The 24456-nt window shown below is 41.1% G+C and overlaps 4 protein-coding genes across 5 annotated transcripts; 1 reads left to right on the top strand and 3 right to left on the bottom strand.

The window, feature by feature from the left end:
• Positions 1-342: 342 nt before the first annotated feature.
• On the bottom strand, positions 343-9284 carry safb (scaffold attachment factor B). The gene is made up of 21 exons (XM_053429797.1): positions 8999-9284; positions 8614-8710; positions 7510-7574; positions 7192-7404; positions 7044-7106; positions 6920-6953; positions 5727-6156; positions 5322-5365; positions 5127-5236; positions 4855-5004; positions 4367-4446; positions 3832-3881; positions 3659-3738; positions 3364-3506; positions 2966-3071; positions 2529-2725; positions 2211-2388; positions 2005-2090; positions 1835-1893; positions 1569-1623; positions 343-1149 (listed from the first exon to the last, which is right to left on the bottom strand). The coding sequence occupies exons 1-21, from the start codon at positions 9149-9151 to the stop codon at positions 1032-1034; spliced, it is 2511 nt and encodes an 836-aa protein (XP_053285772.1). The 5' UTR covers positions 9152-9284; the 3' UTR covers positions 343-1031.
• A 123-nt stretch (positions 9285-9407) lies between these two features.
• On the bottom strand, positions 9408-16980 carry malt2 (MALT paracaspase 2). Of its 2 annotated transcripts, none has more exons than XM_053429799.1 (17): positions 16657-16980; positions 16231-16384; positions 15475-15641; positions 15044-15177; positions 14718-14874; positions 14429-14616; positions 14076-14172; positions 13925-13975; positions 13554-13646; positions 13230-13433; positions 12913-13090; positions 12678-12752; positions 12424-12551; positions 11452-11601; positions 11172-11329; positions 10867-11004; positions 9408-10594 (listed from the first exon to the last, which is right to left on the bottom strand). In XM_053429799.1, exons 2-17 carry the CDS (start codon positions 16365-16367, stop codon positions 10226-10228), a joined length of 2424 nt encoding a protein of 807 aa, XP_053285774.1. In that variant the 5' UTR covers positions 16368-16384; positions 16657-16980; the 3' UTR covers positions 9408-10225. The 2 variants fall into 2 exon arrangements, with proteins under 2 accessions (XP_053285774.1, XP_053285773.1); XM_053429798.1 differs by having other exon boundaries at positions 16713-16980.
• Positions 16981-19442: 2462 nt separating this feature from the next.
• On the bottom strand, positions 19443-21661 carry mrpl54 (mitochondrial ribosomal protein L54). Its single transcript, XM_053429800.1, has 3 exons — positions 21437-21661; positions 20468-20624; positions 19443-20207 (listed from the first exon to the last, which is right to left on the bottom strand). Exons 1-3 carry the CDS (start codon positions 21561-21563, stop codon positions 20075-20077), a joined length of 417 nt encoding a protein of 138 aa, XP_053285775.1. The 5' UTR covers positions 21564-21661; the 3' UTR covers positions 19443-20074.
• Positions 21662-21766: 105 nt separating this feature from the next.
• fam32a (family with sequence similarity 32 member A) lies at positions 21767-24454 on the top strand. Its single transcript, XM_053430261.1, has 4 exons — positions 21767-21907; positions 23481-23622; positions 23863-23916; positions 24149-24454. The coding sequence occupies exons 1-4, from the start codon at positions 21834-21836 to the stop codon at positions 24215-24217; spliced, it is 339 nt and encodes a 112-aa protein (XP_053286236.1). The 5' UTR covers positions 21767-21833; the 3' UTR covers positions 24218-24454.
• The last annotated feature ends 2 nt before the right edge of the window (positions 24455-24456 follow it).

The following is a 24456-nucleotide window of genomic DNA, read 5'->3' as shown; positions in this document are numbered from 1 at the left end:
GACGCCAATGAGATACACTATGTGACACTAGAACCAGGTTTATAAAGGTTTAGTTGTGACGTAACATTGAGTTCAGAGCCGAAATGGATGCATGACCTAGGAAATTCTTGTAACTACCTTATGCAGTGTACTCTTAAAGGGTTGAAAATTTCAAACAGATGCTTCAGTGCATCACACAACCTCTGATTTCAGATTTGTTTTGATAAATATGAGCAAATATGCTCTGAAGGGCATTTGTTTTATTAGCAAAACAAATATATGAACAATCTTTAACTGTTTAAAGATTGTCGGCTATTATAATCTGTGAATTTAACCCTGTCATTATAATAAACCAAACAGAAGGACAAGAAAACTAAACTTTATAAACAAAATCTAAAAACAGATTTTCGTTACAGAAAACTTGTGCTGCAACACCACAATTCAGTTAATTTGAGATTTTAATCACAGTTCAAGGGGATGTACTACCATGATCTGATAATCACACTAATCAAACGCTATGTACAAAAATGCAGTGATGGAAATATAAAAAAGTAAGCTTGGATAATCAGAGTGAGTCATTTAATTTAAAAACATTTTCTTCAGCAGGGAGATCTTACCATCCATTTGTTTTAAAAAGACAAAAATGTCTAAATGAGACCTAAGCTCTGAACTGCAACAAAAATTAATTTAATGAGAACGAAAAGCTTTCAAAATGTTCCAAATGTAAACTGGGATAAACATGGGAAAATGCTGATGTCCATCGATTTACGTGTGTCTATTAAACATCTGCACTGAAAATGTAGCTTTGATGTGAACAAACAAGGTAGGATGGACTAAACCATAAATACAAGGCAGAAAATCACTAAGTCACAAAAAAACAGAGAACCAACACGAAAGATAAAGGTTTCCATCAAATGTGGATTGGAATTGTGACAAAAAAAAGAGCAAAGAAATCACGTTTAAGACAAAACATTTACAAAAACAAGATGGCCACGTCCTCCATGACGTGATTTCATGAAAGAGTCCAACTAGCGTCTTCAGATAGACACACATCAGTAGCGTCGGCCAAAAGCTCCCCCCTGCAGCCCGCTGCCCTGCATCAGCTGGTTCTGTCGGTTCAGAGCTCCAGAGAGAGACTGAGATGTTCCTGTGTTGATGTAACCTCCACGGCTGGTGAGACAAAACAGAGGCAAAGATCAATAACGGTCTAGCAACAGTGCTGGCCAACTCGGTGATGCCTTCAAAGACAAACAAGCTCATATCACAAGAGATGTTCCAATAACAGCATCCGCGATAGTGTCTAAAATGTCAGGGCGGGAATTGCAGAGTACGTGAATCTATGCATGGATCTGTTACCACGTCTTTAAAGTATATTAGTTTCAGCCAGATAAAACTGCAGTTTTCTTTTCCCGGAAATCACTTCTTCTTCATTGCTTCAAAACAACAGTAGCGCTCTACGGCCACTGGCAAATGTTGCCAGTATCGGCAAATAAGCAAAGACCTGGGATCAGACTTGGTACCAGGAAGGGAAAAATGTTATTGGAACATCTCGTATATCAACAATGAGTGGGCGGATAATCACTACGCACCCTGCAATCCCTCCACGTGCAATGTGGCTCTGGCCTGGAATAGCACCGTCTCTACCTGGAAACGAAAGCAAAACATCAGGACCACAGCAGTTTAACATGTAGACGGTCACTAAGCACAATACAATCTATACATCATTTTTCTGCATTCATCTGCACTTCAATCCAAGTGGACTTTAAATGTAAATCACAATATTACAAAGCACAGAGCAGTCAGTGTATAGAGCTGTATCTTCATTAGAGACACAATATAGCACAAGTATTCATACCTTGCCATGTTCTGTCTCCTTCCATCTTCCGTCCAGATTCCCAGTCTCGACCTCCTTCCCTATAAAAAAAAAAGAAGAATAAACATCCTTTAAAAAATGTTGAACTCTATCAGTAAACATGTCTACATCTGCCTCTTAAATATGGCTTAAACTGAAGAAGGGAGGCTCACCTGGGGTTCATGCGCTTGTCGTATCCTCCTCCAGTCCAGGGCTCTCGGCCCTCTCTGCCATGTCTCTCTGACCTATCTGAGAAGTTCTGGAAGAGATGAAGCAGAATTCAAGGTGTCAAAGATTCATGTTTTACTGTTGTTCGAGTAGCTGCACATCACTGATGTTCGTGTCAGTTAAATGCCAAGCTGCTGACAGCTTCTCTTACCGGACCATCTCGGTCGGCACCTACGCCACGAGTGTTATCTCGCCTATCAAGCATCACGTCATCCTGGTATCGGCCGCGGTCTCGGTGGTCAAAGTCCTGGTAACGTTCCGGTCGTCCAAAGTCTGAGCGGCCGCCTCGGTCATCCAAGGCGATGCGCTTCTCAGGCCAATCGTCTTTCCTGAAATATAGAAGAAAAACAGATCAGTGACATCTTAGAGATTAAGGAGTTGAGTGATATAAAACTCAGTTAAAGCAATACGTTCATTTGTCAATAACACGTGGCAGCATCACAGAACCACCCTGTCAGTTATTATTTACCTGTTGTCCATGTCATACGGCCTCTTAACAGGGCGTCGGTCCTGCTCATAACGCAACTGGTCCTGCTGCCGTTTCAGCTCCTCCCGCTCCCTGAGGATCCTTTCCTGCTCACGCCGCCGCTCGTATTCTATACGAAGCCTTTCGCGCTCCAGGAACTGACGCTCCATCCGGTCTGCATCAAGGCGCTGCCTCTCAGTCTGGGAATAAGATATTCAACATTACTATCAGCAGCTCTTACATCATATATGCATTAAAGAACTACATCTCGGAGAATACAAATTTTGACAAATTGGAATTATTAAATCTTTTAACTTTATAATTGTAAAAAAGTGTATATTTAAAAAAACTGAGATTCAAATCTAAAGGGTATAATGCAAGAAATGTGGGTAAGAACACAGACAGCTACGCAGTGTGAGAATTTTTTTTTTTTTTATTACCTCCAGCCAGTGTCTCTTCCGCAGCAGGTGTTTTCTCTCCTCTCTCTCCCTGAACAGACGGATTCGCTCACGCTCACGATCCGGGCGATTGTCACGATCACGGTCACTGAAAGTCAACAGGAAGAATAGTTCCTGTTCAGTGAGTAACTAAGATACTAACTATAAATAAATTCCAGTATAGAATCATACTGATCAAAGCTAACTCTTCTCTCTTTTTTTGTAAATAGCATCCATTTTATTCTAAAGAAAAAAAAGCCACTTATGTAAAGAAAATATTTCACAGGGGCAACCACAAAAGATTTTTTTCAAGAAGTAAAACAAAAATCCTTCCTAAATTTTGATTTACAGATTAAAGTAGAATGATATTATCGTTTCTAGATGAATGGTCGGCTCCTTACGTGACTCTGCGTCTCTCCACCTCCCGGACCTCCCTCTCCCGCTGTCTCTGCCGCTCCCTCTCCCGCTGCTCCTTGATCTGGTCAAATGACAGGATGTCTTTCTTTTCTTTACTGGGGGACTTACGGTCACGACTCTTTGAGCTCTGGAGAAAGACGAGAGGGAAACAGAGGATGGAAAACAGTTGTAATTTGAAGGCTCATTACAAAAGACCACTGTTACATATTGTATATTACACTAAGCGTCCAATCTGTGGTGAATCAGGTGTAGCAGTTATGGGTTTATATTTTCACTTACTCGCTCTTTGCTTTTGGTTTTGACACTGATGACGGGTTCTCCCTTGGACTTGTCCATAACTACAGTCCTTTCATTTCGCCCTGTGAAAAACAAATAGTTAATATCATTGGGAATAAATTAAGACAAAAATTCATTTTTTTGAGGCAACTTTTTCCAGCCTCAACTTGTCTCACCTTTGCCATCTTTTCCTTCTCCCTCAGATTTCTCATCCTTTCCATCAGACCTACAAAAGATATTTACAGTATAAGCTTCTATCACTGTTACAATGACAAACATTATAAAAACAACAATCTGGAGCTCAGTGACTGGTTTACTTTTCTCAATACGGTTGACAGCACTTCCACTCATGATTTATAAATGCTCAGGAACTCTTAACTGCTAACGTTACAGCAAGGTAGGGTTGGGCGATATATCTTCAAATCAATATCGTGATTATTTCAAACTTTTACCTCAATTACGATTAATAAACGATTATTTTATTTGCACGCAAAACTTGGACTTTTTGTCTCCAATGTGTTTAAATACGTGCCTGAAACTCAAAAGCGAATCAAACAAACACAAAGTAAACGTCAGTACTGTTCAGATTAGGGTTGGGCTGCTGGACGATGTCACCTGAAGCTAAAGAAGTAGGCACCGAAGATATTTTAGGGATTGCATAATAATACTGCAGAGTCATTTTTGGTGTCAGACTGTTGTGAAGGGTCTTACTTGGAGTCGGTGGAGTGTCTCCTCTCTTTCTTGACGTCATTCTTGTCTGCTGGCTTTTTCCCCGCTGGCTCATTTTTAGCCTTCAGTGTTTAAACAGAAACATGTTTGATCATAAGAGTCAAATCGACAGTTCAATTTCACACACTGATCCAACCAAACAAACAATGATGACCAATTTACCAAGTATCAGATTAATAGGAAACATTTTAATATGTTCAAATTATATAAATAAATAAATAAATGGAAACTTGTGTTCTGATATTAGCTGTCCCAAATATAATTATGTATCTTATTCTTTAACCAAAAGCTTATTGTTGTTAATATATATTTTATAACAGTAGCTTTGTATTGTCCTCATTTCTATAATTGATCGCTTTGTGAGGCATTAGCCTGTAGAATGGGATAAATGATCTATGCAGCTCATCTGGACGGGACTTGAGTTATTAGAAAGACAGCTGCAAAAGCAAACGTTCTGCCTCAACACTCACCCGCTCCACAGAGATCATCTTTCCATGCAACTCATTTCTGTGAAGGTGGCTGATACACGTGGTGGCCTCCTCTGTGGTGGACATGGTGACGAAGCCATAGCAGCGAGCCCCGGGGCTCTTGGCGTTGGTCACCACCTTAGCTCCAACAACCTTCAAGGTGGAGAGATATGAGATGGAATGCAATGACAGAGGAGGAAGAGGTGAACACATTTTAATTTTTATACAGGATATTTACAAATTCAAACCCTGGTGACAATGGTTAGATAACTAACCTTGCCATATTTGCTGAATAGAGTCTTCAGATCAGTTGCTCTGGTAGTGGAAGAGAGACCGCTAACCCACAGATTTCTACCGCTGCTTGCTGCAGCACCACTTCCAGCAGCTGCACATATACACAATAAGTCAATATGCACATGTTCAATAATATGAATGACCAGAATAAGAAAGAAACTCCTTGACTCACTCACCATTTTCATCTTTTGACTCGGTCTTACCATCTTTTTCCTCAGAGCTAAAGACAAAGAAAAAAAACATGAAAATGCAGAACATGAGGACACCTGGGATCTCCTCACACAAATGTAATGTGATTAATGATTTATAAAAATTGACAGTGATCAGCCCATTATGTACCTTAGTGCTTGCTTTAGTAGTGAATAAATATACCTTATGACAATCCCAATTCATTGCGCCTAGAGGGTAATAAAGTGGTAACAGGGTGCACAGAGCTCGAGGCACGACAAATGAAAACAAGACAAAAGACAAAATGCAAAGAACATTTTACCTCCAAAAGATCATCCAATTGTTTCTAGCACAAAGGAGCCAATGCAACAGAGATAGCCATTTTGGTTTCTAGTAGACAGAAAGCAACAAACCTCTTTTTCTGATCATCGCCCTCTACAGAAGAGGACTCTTTCACTGTCGAGGCTGAGTCCGCAGCTGCTTTCTCTTCTTCTGTCTTCTCATCCTCCTCACCCTTCTTAGACCCAATTTCTGAATCAACAGTTTCACCCAGAGCGCCCTGTTCGCTTACACTAACAGCCTGCGTGCTTTTGTTTTCAGCGTCCATGGTCTCTTCTGGGACATTAAGGGCGTCCCCAACCTCTTTGGTGTCAGCCTCCACAACATCCCGGTCGCTCTCCACATCTCCAGAGGCGGCTTTGTCGGACTTGGAACCAGTATCGGACACACTGTCTTCCCCTCCGGCGGTGGCGGCTTGCTCATCTTCAGGGCTCGTCTCGTCGCTCTGGTGGCGATCTTCGATAAGCGGCTCAGATAAACAAGACCCGGCTACTTTGTCATTTTCTACGGATTTAACAGGAATAGAATGGCACAGAGTTTAATCACTTCTGAAACACAGCAATGGTTAACGAGGAACTGGCAAGGCCTGGATTAGGAACGTCATGACCATTCTCCTGTGCTCTTAGAACTATGTATTAAAACCATGGTGTAGACCCTGACGAGAGACTGGAGGAGAACCCAAAGGCAGGGGGACAACCAAGCAACTAGTGCGGCTAACACTCAAGTTGAACCACTTCACTTTGTTCGCCTGATCCAAAGCAGACAAAGAGTTCAGTGCTGAGGGGGAGTCACAAGATCAGCAGTGCAGAGACAGAGGCTCAATGTAGTCCATCTTCTTTCAGCCTTTGACTTTCCAAGTGTCCATTCATATTAACCAGAACATCCGCTCAAGTCCAGCATATTCACATCCAGCTGATTTCTGAGTCAGTGTCTTTAAAAAGATGCAAAAGCCGATGAGTCTTGATGAATCTTCTTAGTCTTGGTCTTCTTGTGGCAACCTAGAAACACTGCATTCACCTGCAAGAGCTCAAACCTCCCCGACCATGAAATGTAATTGCTGTCGATGTGCATCAACTTGTTAACCAACATCACTGGTAACTTGACCAATATCGTGGTGAAATGATAAATTATGGATAATCAATTTCAGCACAAAGCCAGCAACTTCCTTTGGGCTTCCAGTCTCTCTTCCTAATCTAAGTGTTTGCATTCCAAGCTCAACACTTTGCAAAGATGTCTCCATCTTTTCCTCAACCACTCTCTAAAGTACCTGTGTCTTCTTTCGCGTCGCCTGCATCTGGATCCTGAGACAAAAAAAGAAGTCTATATTAAACTGACTGTTTGTGACACTTAGTTCTACTATATCACAAGTTTCAAATTATGAAAGAACATACCTTATTGATTGATGAACTTGTCATATGTTCATCCTTGTCCAACACCTCAGACTCGTCCATCTGCTAAATTTCACACAAGCACAGCAACATTAAAACTTTCTCATGAATAAAATTTAAACGAGTGGATGAGTTGTTCATCTCGTTTTACCTCTGGAGCTTTCGCTTCATCTTCTGACTCCAAAGCTTTTTCGTCATTTTTTTCATTCATCACTTCATCATCATCATCATCTCCCTGCAAATATTCCGCTTCATTCTCATCATCCTCAGCCGGTATTCCATTGTCGTTCTCCGTCTCATCCAGCACGCTCATGTCGAGGATGTCCATCTCCTGCATGTTCTCTTGATCATCTTGTGAATCCTCCTGACAAAGAAAATGGGACTTTGTTAGAAACAATGTGAAATCAATACTGAGAGCCTCACAACTCCACAGTTTCTAAAGAGTGGTACTCATAGTGCAAACACTTACATGTCCGTCATGAGCGTCCTCCTCAACAGGGCTGTCCTCTGGTTCATCATTCTCTGGTCTTGTGTCTACAAACAAAATATTTTAGTCTAAGCACATTCTTCATCTGGTGTCTTACAGGTCAGTGTTTCCTATAGGGCAGGACAATGTGCCTAAAAATGTTATAATTGTATGTATTTATTTAATGTTGTTAGCAATAATTATTACTTTGACTGTCATATTTGTATTTCTCTTAAAGTCTCAGTTATGCTCCGGTGTTAAGGTTGTGGTTTTAACTCTTCCTTCTGGACAGAGAATGACAAGCATTTGATAAACAGCTAAGTGATTTACAAATCTGAGGTGGATCAATTAAGTGTTACTCCTCCGCCCTGTGATTATGCTTCGCAGGTTAACACATTGAACCTTTCCCATATTGCAAAAATAATAAAATGATACAGCATTGATTATTGCTAATGTTTTATAGCCATGCTCTAAACGAAAAAAGTATCACTTGAGGTAAAAGTTTATTGCATTTGCTGAATTGTTGAAAGATAAGATTACTCCAATTGTCTGAGTGGAATTAAAGGAAATTGTCTTAAATCAAATAACTAGAGTTCATTTGATTTTTGTTAAATACTGGCTGTGGCTCCTCTGCTTTTAAGTCTGACAATTTTTAGATAATCAGATTGATATTAATCAACTGCCCAGCCCTAGTTTGGATAAACATTTTGCAGCTGCAGCACATCCATAACTGTTTCTGCAGACATTTATTTCTTATCAAACACTGATCGCAGGCATTATTACATATTATTCAACAATTTCAGATATTAGATGTTCAAATTTTGTGAAAAGGAAACTGGGAATGTTTCCATAAAATATGCATGATCTGCTCAAACCAGCAAGTGGCAGCTATAATAGCTGTTATGTAAAGTAGATTGATATGATCATATACTGGCTAGTCAGTGTCACTGGAGCAACGTGCACATGCAGGAAACACCAGGAGATCTGGCATCATGTTGCAGACAGAGGACTGTCCATGCACAGAGGCTTCTATGAGACGAGGGTCCCATTATGTTCATATGACTAACACAGCGTGAGACATGTTTGTGCAGCATTTGCAGACTTCACCTCTGGCAGCTCGTTTGGGTGCAGCGTTGTTCTTCTTCGGTGCAGAATCTGGAACCACAATGATCTCATCGGGATTTCCGCCCTCCTCCTCGACGGCCTGTTAATGGAGAGCAGCACTATAAATTGCGAAATGTAGTGTACTGATAAAGGAGAGTTTAAAACGGAAGCAGGGTCGATTGTCCATCACGCCTTAAGAGCTGGAGCTTCTAGCAGCTTGGCGCAGACGTTAGCTAACAGCTAGCGTTAGCATACAGTTTGGGGTGAATGGCGCTCGTATGCTAGCTTAGGGTTATACTGTTTAAACAGGGTACGGTAACAAAGCGGCCACGTGCAGGTTAGTGAGGTAACTGGGAGCACTGGTTGAACCGGGGAGCTGTCAACGCACCTTCTTAAGACGCTCCGACAACACGCTCTTGACGCCCGTGGTGTCCTGGTTTCGCTTCTTCAGCTCGGCCTTCAGGTCGATCACTCGCAGCTCGGACAGTCTTCGAACCTCTGCGCCCTCCGGAACCTCCACGTCCGCCGCCGGGTCAGCCATGATGTCGTCCGTCAAGGGTTCGTGCTCAGCCTCAGGAACAAGGGTGAACTTTATGTGCTAGAACAGCCGCGGCTCCAGTGGAAACAGCAGAGGTTGAGAAACGACTGCAAAATGGAGGCCTAGGCCGAGCAGGTGACGTCAGCGCGCAGGCGCTGTGCGTATGCGGCGCAGAGGAGCGGAGCATGCAGACATGTGTGAAAAGTTGTTTACTCATGAAATACACGATCAAGTTATAACAGCAAGAACAACAGACAAATTTATCTGAGTAGTTTATTTTTATCATTAACTGGATCTGAACATGCACATACATAAAATATAGCCAACTCTATCCATCTATCTATCTTTATATCTTTATATATTTAGATCTATCTATTTATCTTTCTAAACAAGACAAGGAAAGGGCTCAATGTATCTTGGAATACCTTGGAAGATCTTGGAAATTAAAATCTAAGTATTTTGAGTTTTAAATAACAGAGAACTTCCTCAATCCAGCGGTCGTTTGTGGGGGGACGGGTGAGCTTCCAATTGAGTACGACCAGTAGCATCACACTTTTAACTGTGCTTTGAAAAGGAAATACATTATAAACACACTTTAAACAGCAAGAAAAATAAACATTTTATCTTAGTTGTTGGTTTTTCATCATTTACATGCACATATATAAGTACCTCGTTGTCGTGCTTATTGTGAAACACTTTTCATCTGTGTTTTGAAAAGTGCTACATAAATACAGTTGATATTATTATAGACATGGGTAGTTAGTGGGTAACAAACCAACAGTCTTCTACGTTTTTACTTTGTACAAGAGGTTTAATAAATGTATCAAAATAGAAAAAAAAACAGCTTTATTTCCTCCACCTTATCCACATACCAAACTGGATCTGGTAAAAAAATTTTTTTTTTAAATGTAAAGATATAACCTGAGTCCAGGGTCAGGTTTGACTGAGATATTCCAAAACTTTTGACTTTTCTCTTTGTGTACGTGTGTACTCTTTATTCTCAGGATGTAATGGTCAAATCAGGCTCAAGATTTTTATTGCGAGTGAAAATTGTCACTTAATCTGTAGTTTGTGTCATTAACTTAGGCTGTGGGACAAGCTGTTACCGGCAACAAGAGGTTTGGGGTTGTTGCATAATTCAGGGCTGTCAGTCTCCTCTGGGATATTTGCACTCCTGGATGAAGTCAGAGAGTCAGTGGTGGAAGATTCTCTGCCATAATAAGGCCATGTATTAGAGGATGTTCCCACAGAGGTAATGCCCTCAGCGATGTTGAAGGAGTCGAGGCTGAAGGACGAGGACGTAGAGCAGGCACGAGGCGGTCGCGGTTCATGGAGGTTGAGTTTGGAGACCAGTGGTTTGCCAACTGTTACTGACTGCCTTTCCTGTACTTCGTCATCCATGTTGGAATAGGTGTAATGAAGACAGATGGTGAACGTGAGCTCCCTCTGTTTGGACATAAAAGAGAAGGATGTGTTTTTAGCTTTAGACAAGGAAATATAAAAAGGGTTGAGAGGACCTGACGTCCACAAAAACACAAAGAAGTGTTGCTAGAAGTAGGTACAAAATATCATACTTAAATTCGACTCTATCAATTCTTTTTCAAGGTAAGCAGGGATTATATTGTTTTAAAATGATTCCCAGGGGGCCTAGGAAGATTCCATTTCTCCTAGGTCAGAAAGAAGAGAAGTATTAATGAAAAGAACAACCAGTGTCTGACCTTCAGTCTCTGAAGGCTGCTGATGCGGGTGTAAAGACAGGGGACCTCTGGTGAAAGAAGGTCATCCTTGATCAATAATAAACTACCAGCTTCAAGGAGAGTTTCCTGGTTAGTCGTCTTCAGATCGACATCCACATCCTGCCAAGCAAACACATTGTAAAGATCAGTAAGATCAGCAATAACTACTGATTTCCTGCTTAGACTATATTGAGAAACACTGAATGATTCCAAGTCCCATGCATGATGTGTGATGATGATCCAGAACCTTTGTGTTATATCTACATAAGTAATATCAACCAACAAACCAAGGGGAAGTCAGTGAGCTGAGCAGAGCAGGAAACAATGTCTTTGGGCTGGTCAAGTATCCGAGAGTAGATGACCATGATGTTGGAAAACTCTGCAGCAAACCCAAGCTGAACAGTCACCCCACAGTCAAACTGCAGGTACTTGCTCGGTGGCAGGACTACGAAGATATGCATTTGAATTAGGTATATTGTGTATTTCATGCCAACAAGAAATAAAATAAACAACAGATAAGGCTATATCTCTTGCAAGCATTTTAGTAAACTTTTGTGTAAATTGTACCATGAGCGATGGCCCACTGCAGGTTGCGAGCTGAAAAGGATTCAGAGCATTCAGACGTTTGTATCTGGTCGGTGAGGGAGCGTCGTTCAGACAGATTGCTGCGCATCTCCAGAGCCTGCCTCCCTCGTGTAATCACACAGCGACCCATGTCTGAAAAGAGTAAAAAGGTTTTAATGAACAGTATATGGATTCATCAAAACAGCTAAAGACAAATTCAACACTAACTTTTTTAGGGGAACAAGGTGCTGGGTTGAAATCTTCCGAATAAAAAAAAGAAATTTTTCAATCAGCTAAGAGGAATGCGGTCACTTTATTTTACCCACTGTAATCTTTAGTTTGGTTTGCTGCAGAATGTTGCATTGCTCTTTGCAAACTGTCCCATTGGAGGTGGATTCAATGTCAAAACATTTGACAGCAGATTCAAGCATCTCTCTGGTTTTCACTGCATTCATGCACCAGAAGAAACACAGAGCTATTAAACCTCTGCTTATTTTATGCTACGGTTTGTAAAAACCTGCACAAACGGTTTTGCATTCTAAAAAGCTTTCGTTTACAGCAGACATTTAGACAGTCATAGCAGGAAACGCTCAGGTTGTTCTAATGATGGTAATGAAGGCTCTGCTCAGGAAATCAGGTCACTGAGCCGAACATGCACAACAACTCTGAAAGTGAAAAGGTAAATCAGGCCACGGTGAAAGATTCAGGGTGAATTACATTTATGTGAAGGGTTTGAATGCACAGACGGCTCACTGTTAAATATAGCACAAAATATTATAAGATTACCTTTATTAGATGCATTTCCATACTGGAGTTGAGTTGCACGTGACCCCTTTCAGACCAGATTTTAAATAATCCGTTCAAAACCAACATCACATATGTCAAAGACAATGAAACATCAGGTGTAGTCGTACCTTAAAATAGAAAACAGCTAACTGATTGTGATGGGTGATGGGTCTGTGTAGCTCCACATACCTTCAGCGACTCTGTCCAGCATGACTGTGACCTTCTCATCTTCACAAACTCGCTTCTTGAGGAAGTTGATGAAGATGCCGTTGGACACGTCTTCCCTCTTCACTTCAAAGGCCTCTGCATCTACACATCTAAACAAAGTCAAGTGCACATGAGTAGCACGCCACTGGTTAAAGCAGGAGTAGAGTGTTACATGTTTCAAATCTAGTATTAAATAAACACTGGTCTCAATCAGGGGGAGGGGATCAGCAACTTACGTGGCGTAACCAAACACTATATTTGCTGTGACCTTCAGAGGTCCAGGTTGTACAATGACATCATCATGTGGGTTTCTAAAAAGGGAATAACATTTTAAGCATAAAGAATCACAGGAAGATAATCTGAAAATGAAATCTGAAAGATAATCTGAAAATTAAATCTGAAATCTGAAACCTGAAATTAAATTAAAAAAACAAAACAATACAATACAATCCTTGAAATGAATGTTGTTACCTTCTGCGACACATGTCCAGCAGGAACACGTTGAGCCCGGTCTCTTTCTCCTGCATCCTGGTGAGGATGTTCTGCACACACAAGCAGTGCTCTGACGTGTTGGAGGCCGGAGCATCGATGGGAATCATGAAGCTGTTGCCGTAATTCTCATAACCATGACCAGCAAAGTAGAGTAAGCCTGGGTTAAGGAGGACAAAGAAGTGTTGTAAGCATGGATGAGTGTCAATGTCAAAGAGAGTCAAGTTGTCACATAATATTTGTAAGATAGTGACACAAGCACGTTTCAAACATATAATCCTGGTGGACGAGAGACAGACCATAGACTCCCTTGTCAAGCAGCAAGAGGAACTCCGTCACAGCGCTGTGCATCTCCTGCCAGTTGAGGTCAAGCAGTGAAACCACCTTGAAGTCCATCAGTCTGAGGAGGTTGGTCAACTCGTGCACGTCAGCGATGGGAGCACACAGCTGAGTGTGGTGGCGGTAGTTCATGTTGCCGATCAGCAGAGCGACTTTGTCTGTTGCTGTGGAGGGGTAAGACAGGACATCAATGAAGAGCCACTAACATACTAAATAATTAACATACTGTAACTATTATTAGTGATTTACAAAAAGATGACAGCATTTGTTTGGACCAAATTCACCATGGAAATGTTTGGATGGCGGCGGGTGACTGGCCATTGGTTGGAGGTGATTTATTCCCGGTCCAGAGGTTGACCTGTTGATTTCCTGTGAGTCTGGCAACAGTGATATGGAAAATATATTTAGATTAAAAGTCCCATATTGTTTGATATTATATAAGACTGTTTGGACTTGAATTTGGACTCTGAACCCACTACCAACTGCTTTGACTCACACGATGTTAAGCCACATGATAGTGTTTTACATTTCACTGATGTGCTTACAAAGAAACAGGAATTAAAGTGATTGAACGGTCCAGAGAATGAGAGGAACTAAACTTTGACCCAAGTTCCTTTATTAACTGTGAAATATTCAGGTGGGGAAAAAAACACACCTAGACCACGATTGCCTTCTACCCAGGATGCATCGGTAATGGAACTGGGGCCTGCGAAAGAAATGCAAAAGATATTATGGTCATGTGTGAATACCTTTTTTCTCTTCTATAAATTTACACTCTGAATATGAAAAATGTCTCTTTGTCTCACCAATTGTGACTCCTGCTGTGTCGCTCCACATCTCATGATAAAAGTTGAACACTTTACATCTGTACTCTCCTCTGTGTGCTGTGGTCACACACGGGATCTACAGGAAATGATACACGACATCAAATGTAACACAGTGTACTTCTACAGAAATGTCATCTTCATTTAAAAATATATAAAAATAGTTGTCATCTTTACACTCATTCAACTTTCACAAGTAGTCTCTAGAATACAGATTAAAATCCAAAGGTTTTAAAGCTTTACTCCTTTTATCCAATGTTTTAATCCAAACAGGTTTCAATCTGACATAATGACTGTTATATGCAGCGCACAGCAGACTCTGTGGACATACTTACTTTAAATGAACTTGTCTTGTGTTCCTGCATGCGAGCCCTGTTGTGGTACCACTCGTACTGGGCGGGCGGGCAGGCCTCTGCTTTGCACACCAGGAGCAGAGAGTCACCTTCAGACACCGTTTGGGCCTCAGGCTGGTGGATGATGCGCAGTCCACTCGCTGAGCCCTGAAACAGACTGCTGCCACAGTCTGCAGACGAGGAGATTCACCAGAACGATACAACACACATCATGAGATGGAATGAAACAAGGGAAAAAAGGAGAAGAGAAGGATCAGAGGAGGAGGGGTACCTGGACTGGAACCTGCAGAGGAAACCAAGCGAACTCGAGCCCACTGGGAGAAGATGCACTTTTCTCCGTGGTTGACTCTGCAGATATAGTGACCCTGGTGGACCGGGGCTAAAGGACACAGAATCAACTCTGGTGTGCACCCGGATTTATCCAAAACCTACATCAACACAATGGTCAGTGAGCTATTTCCTGACAATTGATCAAATCCATCTGCAGAGCAATTTATTTGTCTCACTAAAATGACACCAACGGGATGTAAAGGTGACAGATTTTTGCCAAAAAGTTATATAAATACAGAACACATCACGATCATATGTTGGACCGACCTCTTCTTTGCCTCTGAACCACTGGTAGCTGAGCCCAGGAGGACCAGCAGCTCTGCAGGTCAACACAACCCTGCCCCCCACTGTGGCCTGCTGACACTGTGGCTGCACTGTGATCTGAAACATCTCTGCCACTGCTACACACACACACACACACACACACACACACACATACACACGCACACACACACGTAAATGTAACAGACACCACAGTTACACCCATGACAAGTCAGACTCTCCCAGATGAGAAGTTGTCAGGGGCTAAAAAATGTACCTTGTGCTCAATTACTTCCTGATTTCCACCTCTGCAAATCACTGTGTATGGTGGTTATGAGTCAATGACATTAATTATATCTGCTCCCTGGATGTTTTTTAGTTGGAGTAGATTTTTATACATTTGCATATGTGTTGAACCACGTCTCCTTCTTTACTACCTGTGCTGCAGAGGTACTGCACAGCTTCCTGGTGGTCCACCTTCCTCAGGCAGTGGAGCAAGAAGTCCAGGGAGCAGGAGCGATCGGCCAGCTGAGCCAAGAGGGTGCGAGCCGGGCTGCCTGCAGGGCTCAGCGCCTGGAGCGAGCAGCAGGTCAGCTGACTCTCACTGCAGAGGGGTCAGAGGTCACAGTTTTAAAAAGGTGGTGGCACTCTTGTGGACCCCAAAGAAACTCAAAGGAAAGGACAGTAGTATTAAAGGAGAGCTCAATGACAAATACACTATGTTGAAATGAGTTGTGGTGATCAAGAGAGATAAAGAGGACCAGAGGTGAACAGGCGTTTTCTGTCTTCAGAAGAATCTCCCTGAGGAGAATCCACGTGACAAACTCCTTAATCCTCTTTTAAATCTCTCTTACAAACACATTGGAATAGGTACTTCTGATCTTACCATCCATTTGGATCATTTACAATGTTGACTTATTTTTACTCTTTTCTCATCTGTAACAGTTTGTATTTCTGTATCCGAGCTCTAATATATTAGAGCTCGTATACAGAAATACAGTAGCCTATACTGTTTGAACTTCACATTGCTTTTTGAATGGTTTCTAATTGTTTGCCATCAATTTGTAACTTTTAACTTGTAAAGCCCCTTATATATAAATAAAGTGTATCATTGTTATTACTCATATAAAGGTGTATTAACTGTGGGACCATGTGTGGAGCTCTGCTTCCTCCGATGCCCTCGAGGGTCTCACCTGCAGCAGAACCGCGGCTCCTCGGACACAGCTCTGGCCAGCTGCCTCCATCCGCAGGTGGAGTTGTCCAACATCTTTGACAGTCTGTTCAGGACTTCTTCACTCATGTTCCCGACCACCATGTTCGTCTCCTCCATCTTCTTCTGTATCAGCACTAACAAACGCAGCAGAAAAGCACAGAGGACATTAAACGCTGAAACTCTCCGCGCTGAACCTGTCCCCGGTCCAGGGGGGATTCTCCTCCGGGTGCAGTGGGCTTATTGCCGGGTGAGTCCCCCTCTCGGTCGTCCACACGGCTGGTTCAGTAACAGGGGGTTCATCATCTCGGGTTTCCCCCTCGGTCCGCTCTATGTTCGTGTGAGGCGCACACACACGAAAGTGAAACTACAAGTTGTCTTCGGTACAAGTAAGAACAGCGCAGCTCACCTCCACTTCCGCCATTCAAATGTTCATCCAGGTGAAAGAGAAAAGTTTGGACTCACCAGTCCAGTTGATCAGAGGATCCGGTGACTGCTGAGAACAAGAGATGTCTGCTGTATATTACACACGGTGACACCGTATTGTTCCCCACATTATCCACTTCTCTTCTCTCGGTTCCTCTTATTTGTCATCAATAACTCTGTCATTTGCATGAAGGGGTTGTCATAGCAACACCGTTTATTACTTGAATTCATCCTTTCACTAAACGATTTAAACAATAATTCAGAACAAAGCTAAATCACTTATAAACTAGCTGACTTTTGTTTTATCAAGTCACGTGTGTTGAGACTTTTAAACAGAAACTGATTACATCAATATCAGATGAGGAGGAAGGAAGTATAGTTTTCAAAAAGCACGTGTATTTCTATGTGTTGAGTGAAACTGGGGAATTCCCTGGACAGGGATTTAAAATATTGCACAAATATTAGTCAATTTAAGAATAATAGTAGAGCAGCATGACTGTATTGATGTTATGATGCTGAATGTTGTTCATTTACGTGTAATTGTTTCTTTTTATGAGATTTGTGAAAAGAAAGGACAACCGAAAAGGGGCTCTCCATCTGCACGTTGTGTTTTTTATACGAAATGGGCAGATGATATAAGATTGTTCTTCTTGCTCCTTTTTTCGTTCATTGTGTGTGAATAAGTGTGTTAGTGCAGTGTTGTACTAAACTAAGCAATAGATCTGGTAAAGAACACAAAACAATAAGCATCAAGAGACAATAGAGGAAATCCAGTGACTGACTCAGCTCTGCTTCAGAACTTGTCAGTAAAATCGAAAAGATTTATTTTTATGTACAGTGCCTTGCATAAGTATTCACCCCCCTTGGACTTTTTCCCATTATGTACTGTTACTAACTGGAATTCAAATAGACTTAAATAAACTTTTTCCCGTTTGATCAACAAAACATGCATAGTACTTTGGAGGTGCAAAATAAATTTTATTGTGACACAAACAATAATGAGAACAAAAAAGTTGACATCTGTTGGGTGCATAAGTATTCACCCCCCTGTGTCAATACTTGGTAGAACCCCCTTTCGCTGCAATTACAGCTGCAAGTCTTTTGGGGTATGTCTCTACCAGCTTTGCACATCTAGAGATGGAAAGGTTTGTCCATTCTTCTTGGCAAAAAAGATGAAGCTCAGTCAGATTGGATGGAGACCGTCTGTGAACCACAATCTTCAAGTCTTGCCATAGATTCTCTATTGGATTGAGGTCTGGGCTTTGACTGGGCCATTTTAAGACATTAACATTCTTTAATCCAAACCATTCCTTTGTAGCTCTGGCTGTATGTTTAGGGTCATTGTCCTGCTGGAAGATGAACCTCCGCCCCAGTCTCAAGTCTTTTGCAGACTGCATCAGATTTTCTTCAAGGATTTCCCTGTATTTGGCTCCATCCATCTTTCCCTCTATTCTGACCAGTTTCCCTGTACCTGCTGAAGAGAAGCATCCCCACAGCATGATGCTACCACCACCATGTTTCACTGTTGGGATGGTGTGCTCAGGGTGATGGGCAGTGTTGGGTTTTCGCCACGCATAGCGTTTTGCATTGAGGCCAAAAAGTTCAATTTTGGTCTCATCTGACCAGAGCACCTTCTTCCACATGTTTGCTGTGTCTCCCACATGGCTTCTGGCAAACTCCAAACGGGATTTTTTATGGATCCCTTTCAACAATGGCTTTCTTCTTGCCACTCTTCCATAAAGGCCAGATTTGTGGAGTAGACGACTAATAGTTGTCCTGTGGACAGATTCTCCCACCTCAGCTGTGGATCTCTGCAACTCCTCCAGAGTAACCATGGGCCTCCTGGTTGCTTCTCTGATTCATTTTCTCCTTGTCCGACTCTTCAGTTTGGGTGGACGGCCTCCTCTTGGTAGGTTTGCGGTTGTGCCATATTCTTTCCATTTTCTTATGATGGATTTTATGGTGCTCAGAGAGATTTTCAAAGCTCTGGATATTTTTTTATAACCTAACCCTGCTTCATATTTCTCCACAACTTTATCCCTGACCTGTTTGGTGAGCTCCTTGGTCTTCATGATGCTGTTTGTTCAGTAATGATCTCCAACAAACTCTGAGTCCGTCACAGAACAGGTGTATTTATACTGAGATTAAATTGCAGACAGGTGGACCCTATTTACTAATTATGTGACTTGCAAATGTGACTTGTGAATGCAATTGGTCGCACCAGATCTTTGTTAGGGGTTTCACAGTAAAGGGGGTGAATACATATGCACTCAACACTTTTCAGATTTTTATTTGTAAATAATTGTGAAATCCATGTAATATTTCCCCCCACTTCCAAATGATGCACTATTTTGTGTTGGTCCATTACATAAACTCACGATGAAATAAATTTTAATCTGTGGTTATACCATGACAAAATGTAGAAAAGTCCAAAGGGGGTGAATACTTATGCAAGGCACTGTATATACATAGTTGATGCAGAGACCAATGAGCTATTAATAGTGTATATATAATGCATTTTGTTTCAAGATATTTTTGGTTTTGAGTAATATTTCAAATGTTTTAGATTTAGGTAGTTTCTAAGTAAAACACAAGAAATTATTACATCCTATTTTCTAATGACAACCCAAGGCAAAATAAATCTATTTAGTCATTTATTTACCCATAGGCTGCTCTTTATAAATGGTTTATTAACCATTAATTCGTTTTTAAACCTTTCATAAAGAGGTAGCAGTTTTATTTGAGAGGATTTTGTAAGAAATTAAGACATTGTTTGTTGGATTGTATTTATTTATGATAAGTCTGCAGAAAAAAAATCATTGGACCATTACCATTACAGACAATCAAATCCCATTTGAACAGCCTGCATCAAATACAGTAAACCTTAAAAAAAATGATCGCACCACAAAGTCCATTAATGAGCTGTTCTGGAGATTTACATTGTGTCACAGACGCTACTAAGTTGGGGTTTTGGTGAGATTGTGTCCAAGGTCAAAATGCATCATCCATAATTTTTTCAGCTTCTGATATTCAGTTTTGCATGAGATTGGGGTGTCATGTTGGATTAAACTGCATTATACGCACTGCATATCAGTGAGATTCCTCACTGTTTTCCACATGACCCGTCTTACACTTCCTGACGTCAGCCACAAACACTTTCAAACATTCATCTTTCAAACAATGTTCCCAGAGGAGCCAATGCAGTTAAAAGACTGAGTATGATGGGTGATTTCAGATAACCTACAAGATGAATGGCAAGTGGTGAAGAGTTGGTGTCATGTTAATTCTCTCAGAAACTTAAGATGTGATCTGAACATGTAAAAAGTTGTTGTAATTCAGTTATAGTCTGAAGCACATCACTGTACAGGAGATCTGTCCACTGTCCACAATCAAGTGAAGGCTCAAAACTTCTTCCCCTTATGGAGTCTGTTGAATCGCCAAATGTTTTCCTTCCTCAGACGCTTCCAGTATTCCCAGTTGTCCGACTCCAGCTCGTGCAGCTTTTTGGGCTCTCCCAGGTTCAACTGGTACAACCTGGAGAAATGATAAAAGAGGGGGGAATCAGATATGAAAATATATGAAAGGCATCCCTTAACCAGAATAGCCAGAGAACTTTTGTATAAAGCATTAGAGATTATATGGGCCAACCAGGGTGGTTGTAATACTGTTATAGCTTGAATAACAGATGTGCCTTCGAAAAAAGAAAAAAAAAATGAAATGAGAGAAATTGTATAATTCTAATCAATTACAAGTAGTGAAAGGTGTTGCTGAAATGTATGTATATGTGCTCTCACCACTCTGGATATTCCTCATGGGTCTTCAGTATGGGGTCATCTCCCTGTTTAAAGATATTGGCCCCGACTGCATGAGAAGTCAGTCTGGCGGTGTCCTTACACACCTCTGGACCTTTCAGCTCTTCCTTCGCCATGCCTTTACCTTTTCCTTTGGCCGCTGGAAGACAGAGGAAAAGAGTCAAGTGTCATCATGTTGTTCATATTCACACTTGGATAAGTTTATGGATAATCTACACAAGATGACTCCAAACATGCTACCAGTGCTTTGGTATCTAACACATTATGAGTTAAAGACATATGTAGGCACAGCCAGGAGATTCAGACAGGTGGAGTACCCTGATTATTATTATTATTATTATTATTTGAGTATTATTGCTAAATCACAACACCATATCCAATTGCTAAAAACAGGTGAACTGGACTTGGTTGAGTTACTTGAAAAACATGTGGTAATCCAAACTGGGCCTTTGCCAAAACCACATAAAGGAGAAACAGAACAGAAAGGTAGGAGAAGAAGGATCAACGTTGGGATCGCAGATGTAACTGGAGTATCTGAAAAACACCCCATCCCAGTACATCCCAAGCCTGCCAAGACACTGAGGCAGAAACTGGTCCATCCCAAAGACACAACACCAATAATGCATAAGCAGAGCAATGTAGTATATGCAGCAGGGACTTCAAGAAACTCAACCAAGTCCAGCTGACCTGTTTTTAGCACTTGTAATATACCATGACTTCGTTACTGAGAAGCGCCACAGAAATAAATCAAAACAACTATTAGTCGCCATTTATTATCATTATCATTGTGATTATATCTCAAATGGAACACTGTGGTGTGAAAATCAGTCAGCTAAGTTTTCACACATACTTTTCTTCAGCAGATGCTTTTTAAACCTGGTACAGAGGAGCATGGAGATGTTCAGTAGGTGAACAGTGAACAGACTGAACAGAGGTGTCCTCTTTACTCACCAACTTTCTTCGCATATCCTCGTGTCTCTGCTCTGCTCCACGTGTTGGACCTGCACACGGCCGCCGACGCGTTGGATGTGGCGCATTTCGTTAAGGCTACTATTCTAAATAAAATGTAACCTGACATTTTTAATTCACCCCACTAAACAACCCAGCACACCGTGCTACAGTTTGACTTTCATCCTCATAGCTGCTCTCGACTTCCGTTTTCTAGATCGTCTGTGTGAGACAAAACAACTACCGCCCCTCTCTGGACGGGATGATGCACTACAGCATGGCTGCATCAGACAGGTGCTGCAGCATATATATATCTATGGCTGGAGCCGCCAGGGGGCGATGCAGAGAGCTTAATACCTTTGAACCCAGAAGCAGGAAGCGGAACCACAGCTTCTGGAAGATGGCGGAGTACGCAGCGACCCAGAAGAGTGCCCTGAAGTTTAAAGGCAAAGTAAACATTTCAGCCGGGAAAAAGTGAGTTTTGAGTCATCTGGTGACTTGTGTTAGAGAAAGAGGGAACGATTAAACTGGCAACAATACTTCAACACCCACTCGTGACTGATTAAACCCCCCTGGCGTAGACTAAGCTAACGTTAGCTTGTTTACTAACCGATGGTATTGTGAACAGTGTATTTAATGGCATTTTGTGAATATTTTTGGGGGTAATTCACTATCCCACTAAATCCATATATGCAATGACGATATTCTAACGAAGTATTTTTTTCCGAGGTCCGACTGTCAGTCGTTCCAAGGCAAGGCGATAGCACGACGTCAAACGTAAACAAACATGGCTGATCGCGAGAAGCTGATGTTTATTTGGCTTGTGGTGAGGCAATTCAACTTTGACCGGTGCAGCCTCCTTCCATACATAAACATAGCAGGGGCATGAGGCAATAGTGGTGATAAGCTATACATATTTAACTCAGTACTAAAAAGTACAACAGGGGATGTGAAAATACGTGTTTAATAAAATCTGTTATTAACATAAACAGTTAACCTTAGGACATTCGTAGACATTCTGTCCGCTTTCGGTACAGTAGTAACAAGGAACAGAGTACCTTTAATATTTTTTTATAATTCAACCCTGTTAAACCATGGCTCTGTTTTTCTGTCCTACGTGATTGTCAGAAAGTAAAATAACTGCATAAACACTCATGAATAAAAATAGCAAAATAAATATCCATCAAGGTACCGCATGTAGACAGGTGTGCTTCAGCTGGAGCCGCTAGGGATCGCTGCAGCAAGACAAACCAATATAAACGTCAAGCAGAAGCGGTACAATGGCTACTCGAAGATGGTGAGACAGCAAGCTCAAATCGTGGCTGCAGCAGCTCTTAGAGGCACTTCAGGGAGCAGCTGAAACTCCCACTGATTTGTAAAAGCAGTTGCTGTGATTTTGAGGCAGCTGTTACAGTTGCCACAGCTGCCACCCTGTTTGAAAGTAACTACACTAACACAAGAGCATCAAAATAATAAAAAGTCAAGAATAAATACACAAGATCTGCAGTGAATTTATTGTTTAGCCATCTGAACTAAAACTCACTGGAAATAAATGTGTGCTGATTAAGATATTTAGGTATAAGATTAAAAAAAAATCTGAGGTGAGAGGCGTAGGATAAGGTAACAAAAGTGAAAGAGCCTGCATACTGAAACCAAATATAAATACAGATTTAAAGATAAATATTTGAAACGTTAACAAAGTTGTACATTAGATTAACATAGCCTGTAAATTATGGAACAGCAGAGGTGAAGTGTATTAAAAAAGGGTGCCACAATAAAACTTATAATATATAACAATAGATATATAATGATCAAATCAAGATCAAATATATGAATATATGTACAGACACAAAGGATGAAAGTTGCTGTCGGCTGTTGACCTGTCCCACCGTTTGACGGCTTTTATAAATAATATTAACATATGAACTGAACCTCAATAACCCTCTATAGTTAGTCTCCACACAGGCAGTGTGTGGCCGTGTTTCATTGTCTATCTCAAGCCATGTATCAACTGTCATTTCATGTCTTCTTTCATATCTTCATTTAGGAAGAAGAAGAAGGATAAAGAGGCTAAACTTCGCCTCGAGCAGGCTGTGAACAGTTACGAGGAGGAGGGGAAAACCGACAAAGCTCCTGTTGACAAACGGACACCGGCACAAATGGCCTTTGACAAGATGCAGGAGAAGAGGGTGAGTTATTGTTCTCTCGCATTAGAGGCATAGTTGTATTAGGCAAATAGCAATATAAGTAATTCAATAACACTATGACACTTGTCATGTGTGATTTATTGTGACAAGATGATCCTGTCTGTTGCTATGGACAGTCACAAATGATGACAAATCCAGTACAGCTACAGATAAACTGAAAGTTCTGTGCATTTTTCAAATCATTCATTCGGTCTCTATCTCTCTCTCTCTCTTTCCTTACAGAAAATGGAAAGGATTTTGAACAAGGCGTCCAAGACTCATAAACACAGAGTGGAGGTAAGTCAAACATCAGATATTGCAGAGCTTTATTCCGTCCGTCTTGCAAAGCAGCTCAATACTACAAGTGAATTAATTTGGGCAATCAACATAAAGCTGTTTTTATAGATATTACATATTTAGGTTTGTATCTTTATGTTTCAAGAGGCGCACAAAACGCTCTTATATATATGACCACAATAGTAAATGTAGCAAAACTGAATTAATCTTCTGTTGTTTCATTTGTCTGCAGGATTTCAATCGCAATCTGGACGCCTTGACAGAGCATTACGATATTCCCAAAGTCAGCTGGACCAAGTAGAAGAGGAGGAAATGTCCTCTCCATTTTGTTTTTGTTTTTCAACTTGTAGAAAAATGTCACACAACCCTCTTTTGGAAATGTTTGTTATTTACTTATTTTATCTAAATACAATAAAATGTGATTTTTATTGTGTTTTGTTGCTGTCCCTGGTGTATACAATATAGGATTTGAGTAAATAACATTTTGTCAAGTTTTTCCTTATCTTACATACTGAAAAATATACTCAATGACCAAGCATA

The sequence above is a fragment of the Pleuronectes platessa genome, chromosome 9 (genome assembly GCF_947347685.1).
Source record: "Pleuronectes platessa chromosome 9, fPlePla1.1, whole genome shotgun sequence".
Classification (NCBI taxonomy): domain Eukaryota; kingdom Metazoa; phylum Chordata; class Actinopteri; order Pleuronectiformes; family Pleuronectidae; genus Pleuronectes; species Pleuronectes platessa.
The sequence above is the reverse complement of the archived record's forward strand: the minus strand, read 5'-3'. Positions and strand labels throughout refer to the sequence as shown.

Excerpts from the sequence above, each read along its gene's own strand:
- safb (XM_053429797.1), bottom strand. The coding sequence starts at position 9,151 with ATGGCTGACCCGGCGGCGGACGTGGAGGTTCCGGAGGGCGCAGAGGTT. Across the intron at positions 6,954-7,043 it reads CAAGTTCATCAATCAATAAG|GATCCAGATGCAGGCGACGC; the intron begins GTATGTTCTTTC and ends TTTTTGTCTCAG. Across the intron at positions 2,091-2,210 it reads GTGCCGACCGAGATGGTCCG|AACTTCTCAGATAGGTCAGA; the intron begins GTAAGAGAAGCT and ends CATCTCTTCCAG.
- malt2 (XM_053429799.1), bottom strand. The coding sequence starts at position 16,367 with ATGGAGGAGACGAACATGGTGGTCGGGAACATGAGTGAAGAAGTCCTG. Across the intron at positions 15,178-15,474 it reads GCAGTACCTCTGCAGCACAG|CAGTGGCAGAGATGTTTCAG; the intron begins GTAGTAAAGAAG and ends GTGTGTGTGTAG. Across the intron at positions 11,005-11,171 it reads AGCTCACTGACTTCCCCTTG|GATGTGGATGTCGATCTGAA; the intron begins GTTTGTTGGTTG and ends TTTGCTTGGCAG.
- mrpl54 (XM_053429800.1), bottom strand. The coding sequence starts at position 21,563 with ATGTCAGGTTACATTTTATTTAGAATAGTAGCCTTAACGAAATGCGCC. Across the intron at positions 20,625-21,436 it reads AGGATATGCGAAGAAAGTTG|CGGCCAAAGGAAAAGGTAAA; the intron begins GTGAGTAAAGAG and ends TCTGTCTTCCAG. Across the intron at positions 20,208-20,467 it reads CATGAGGAATATCCAGAGTG|GTTGTACCAGTTGAACCTGG; the intron begins GTGAGAGCACAT and ends TCATTTCTCCAG.
- fam32a (XM_053430261.1), top strand. The coding sequence starts at position 21,834 with ATGGCGGAGTACGCAGCGACCCAGAAGAGTGCCCTGAAGTTTAAAGGC. Across the intron at positions 21,908-23,480 it reads AACATTTCAGCCGGGAAAAA|GAAGAAGAAGAAGGATAAAG; the intron begins GTGAGTTTTGAG and ends ATCTTCATTTAG. Across the intron at positions 23,623-23,862 it reads ACAAGATGCAGGAGAAGAGG|AAAATGGAAAGGATTTTGAA; the intron begins GTGAGTTATTGT and ends CTTTCCTTACAG.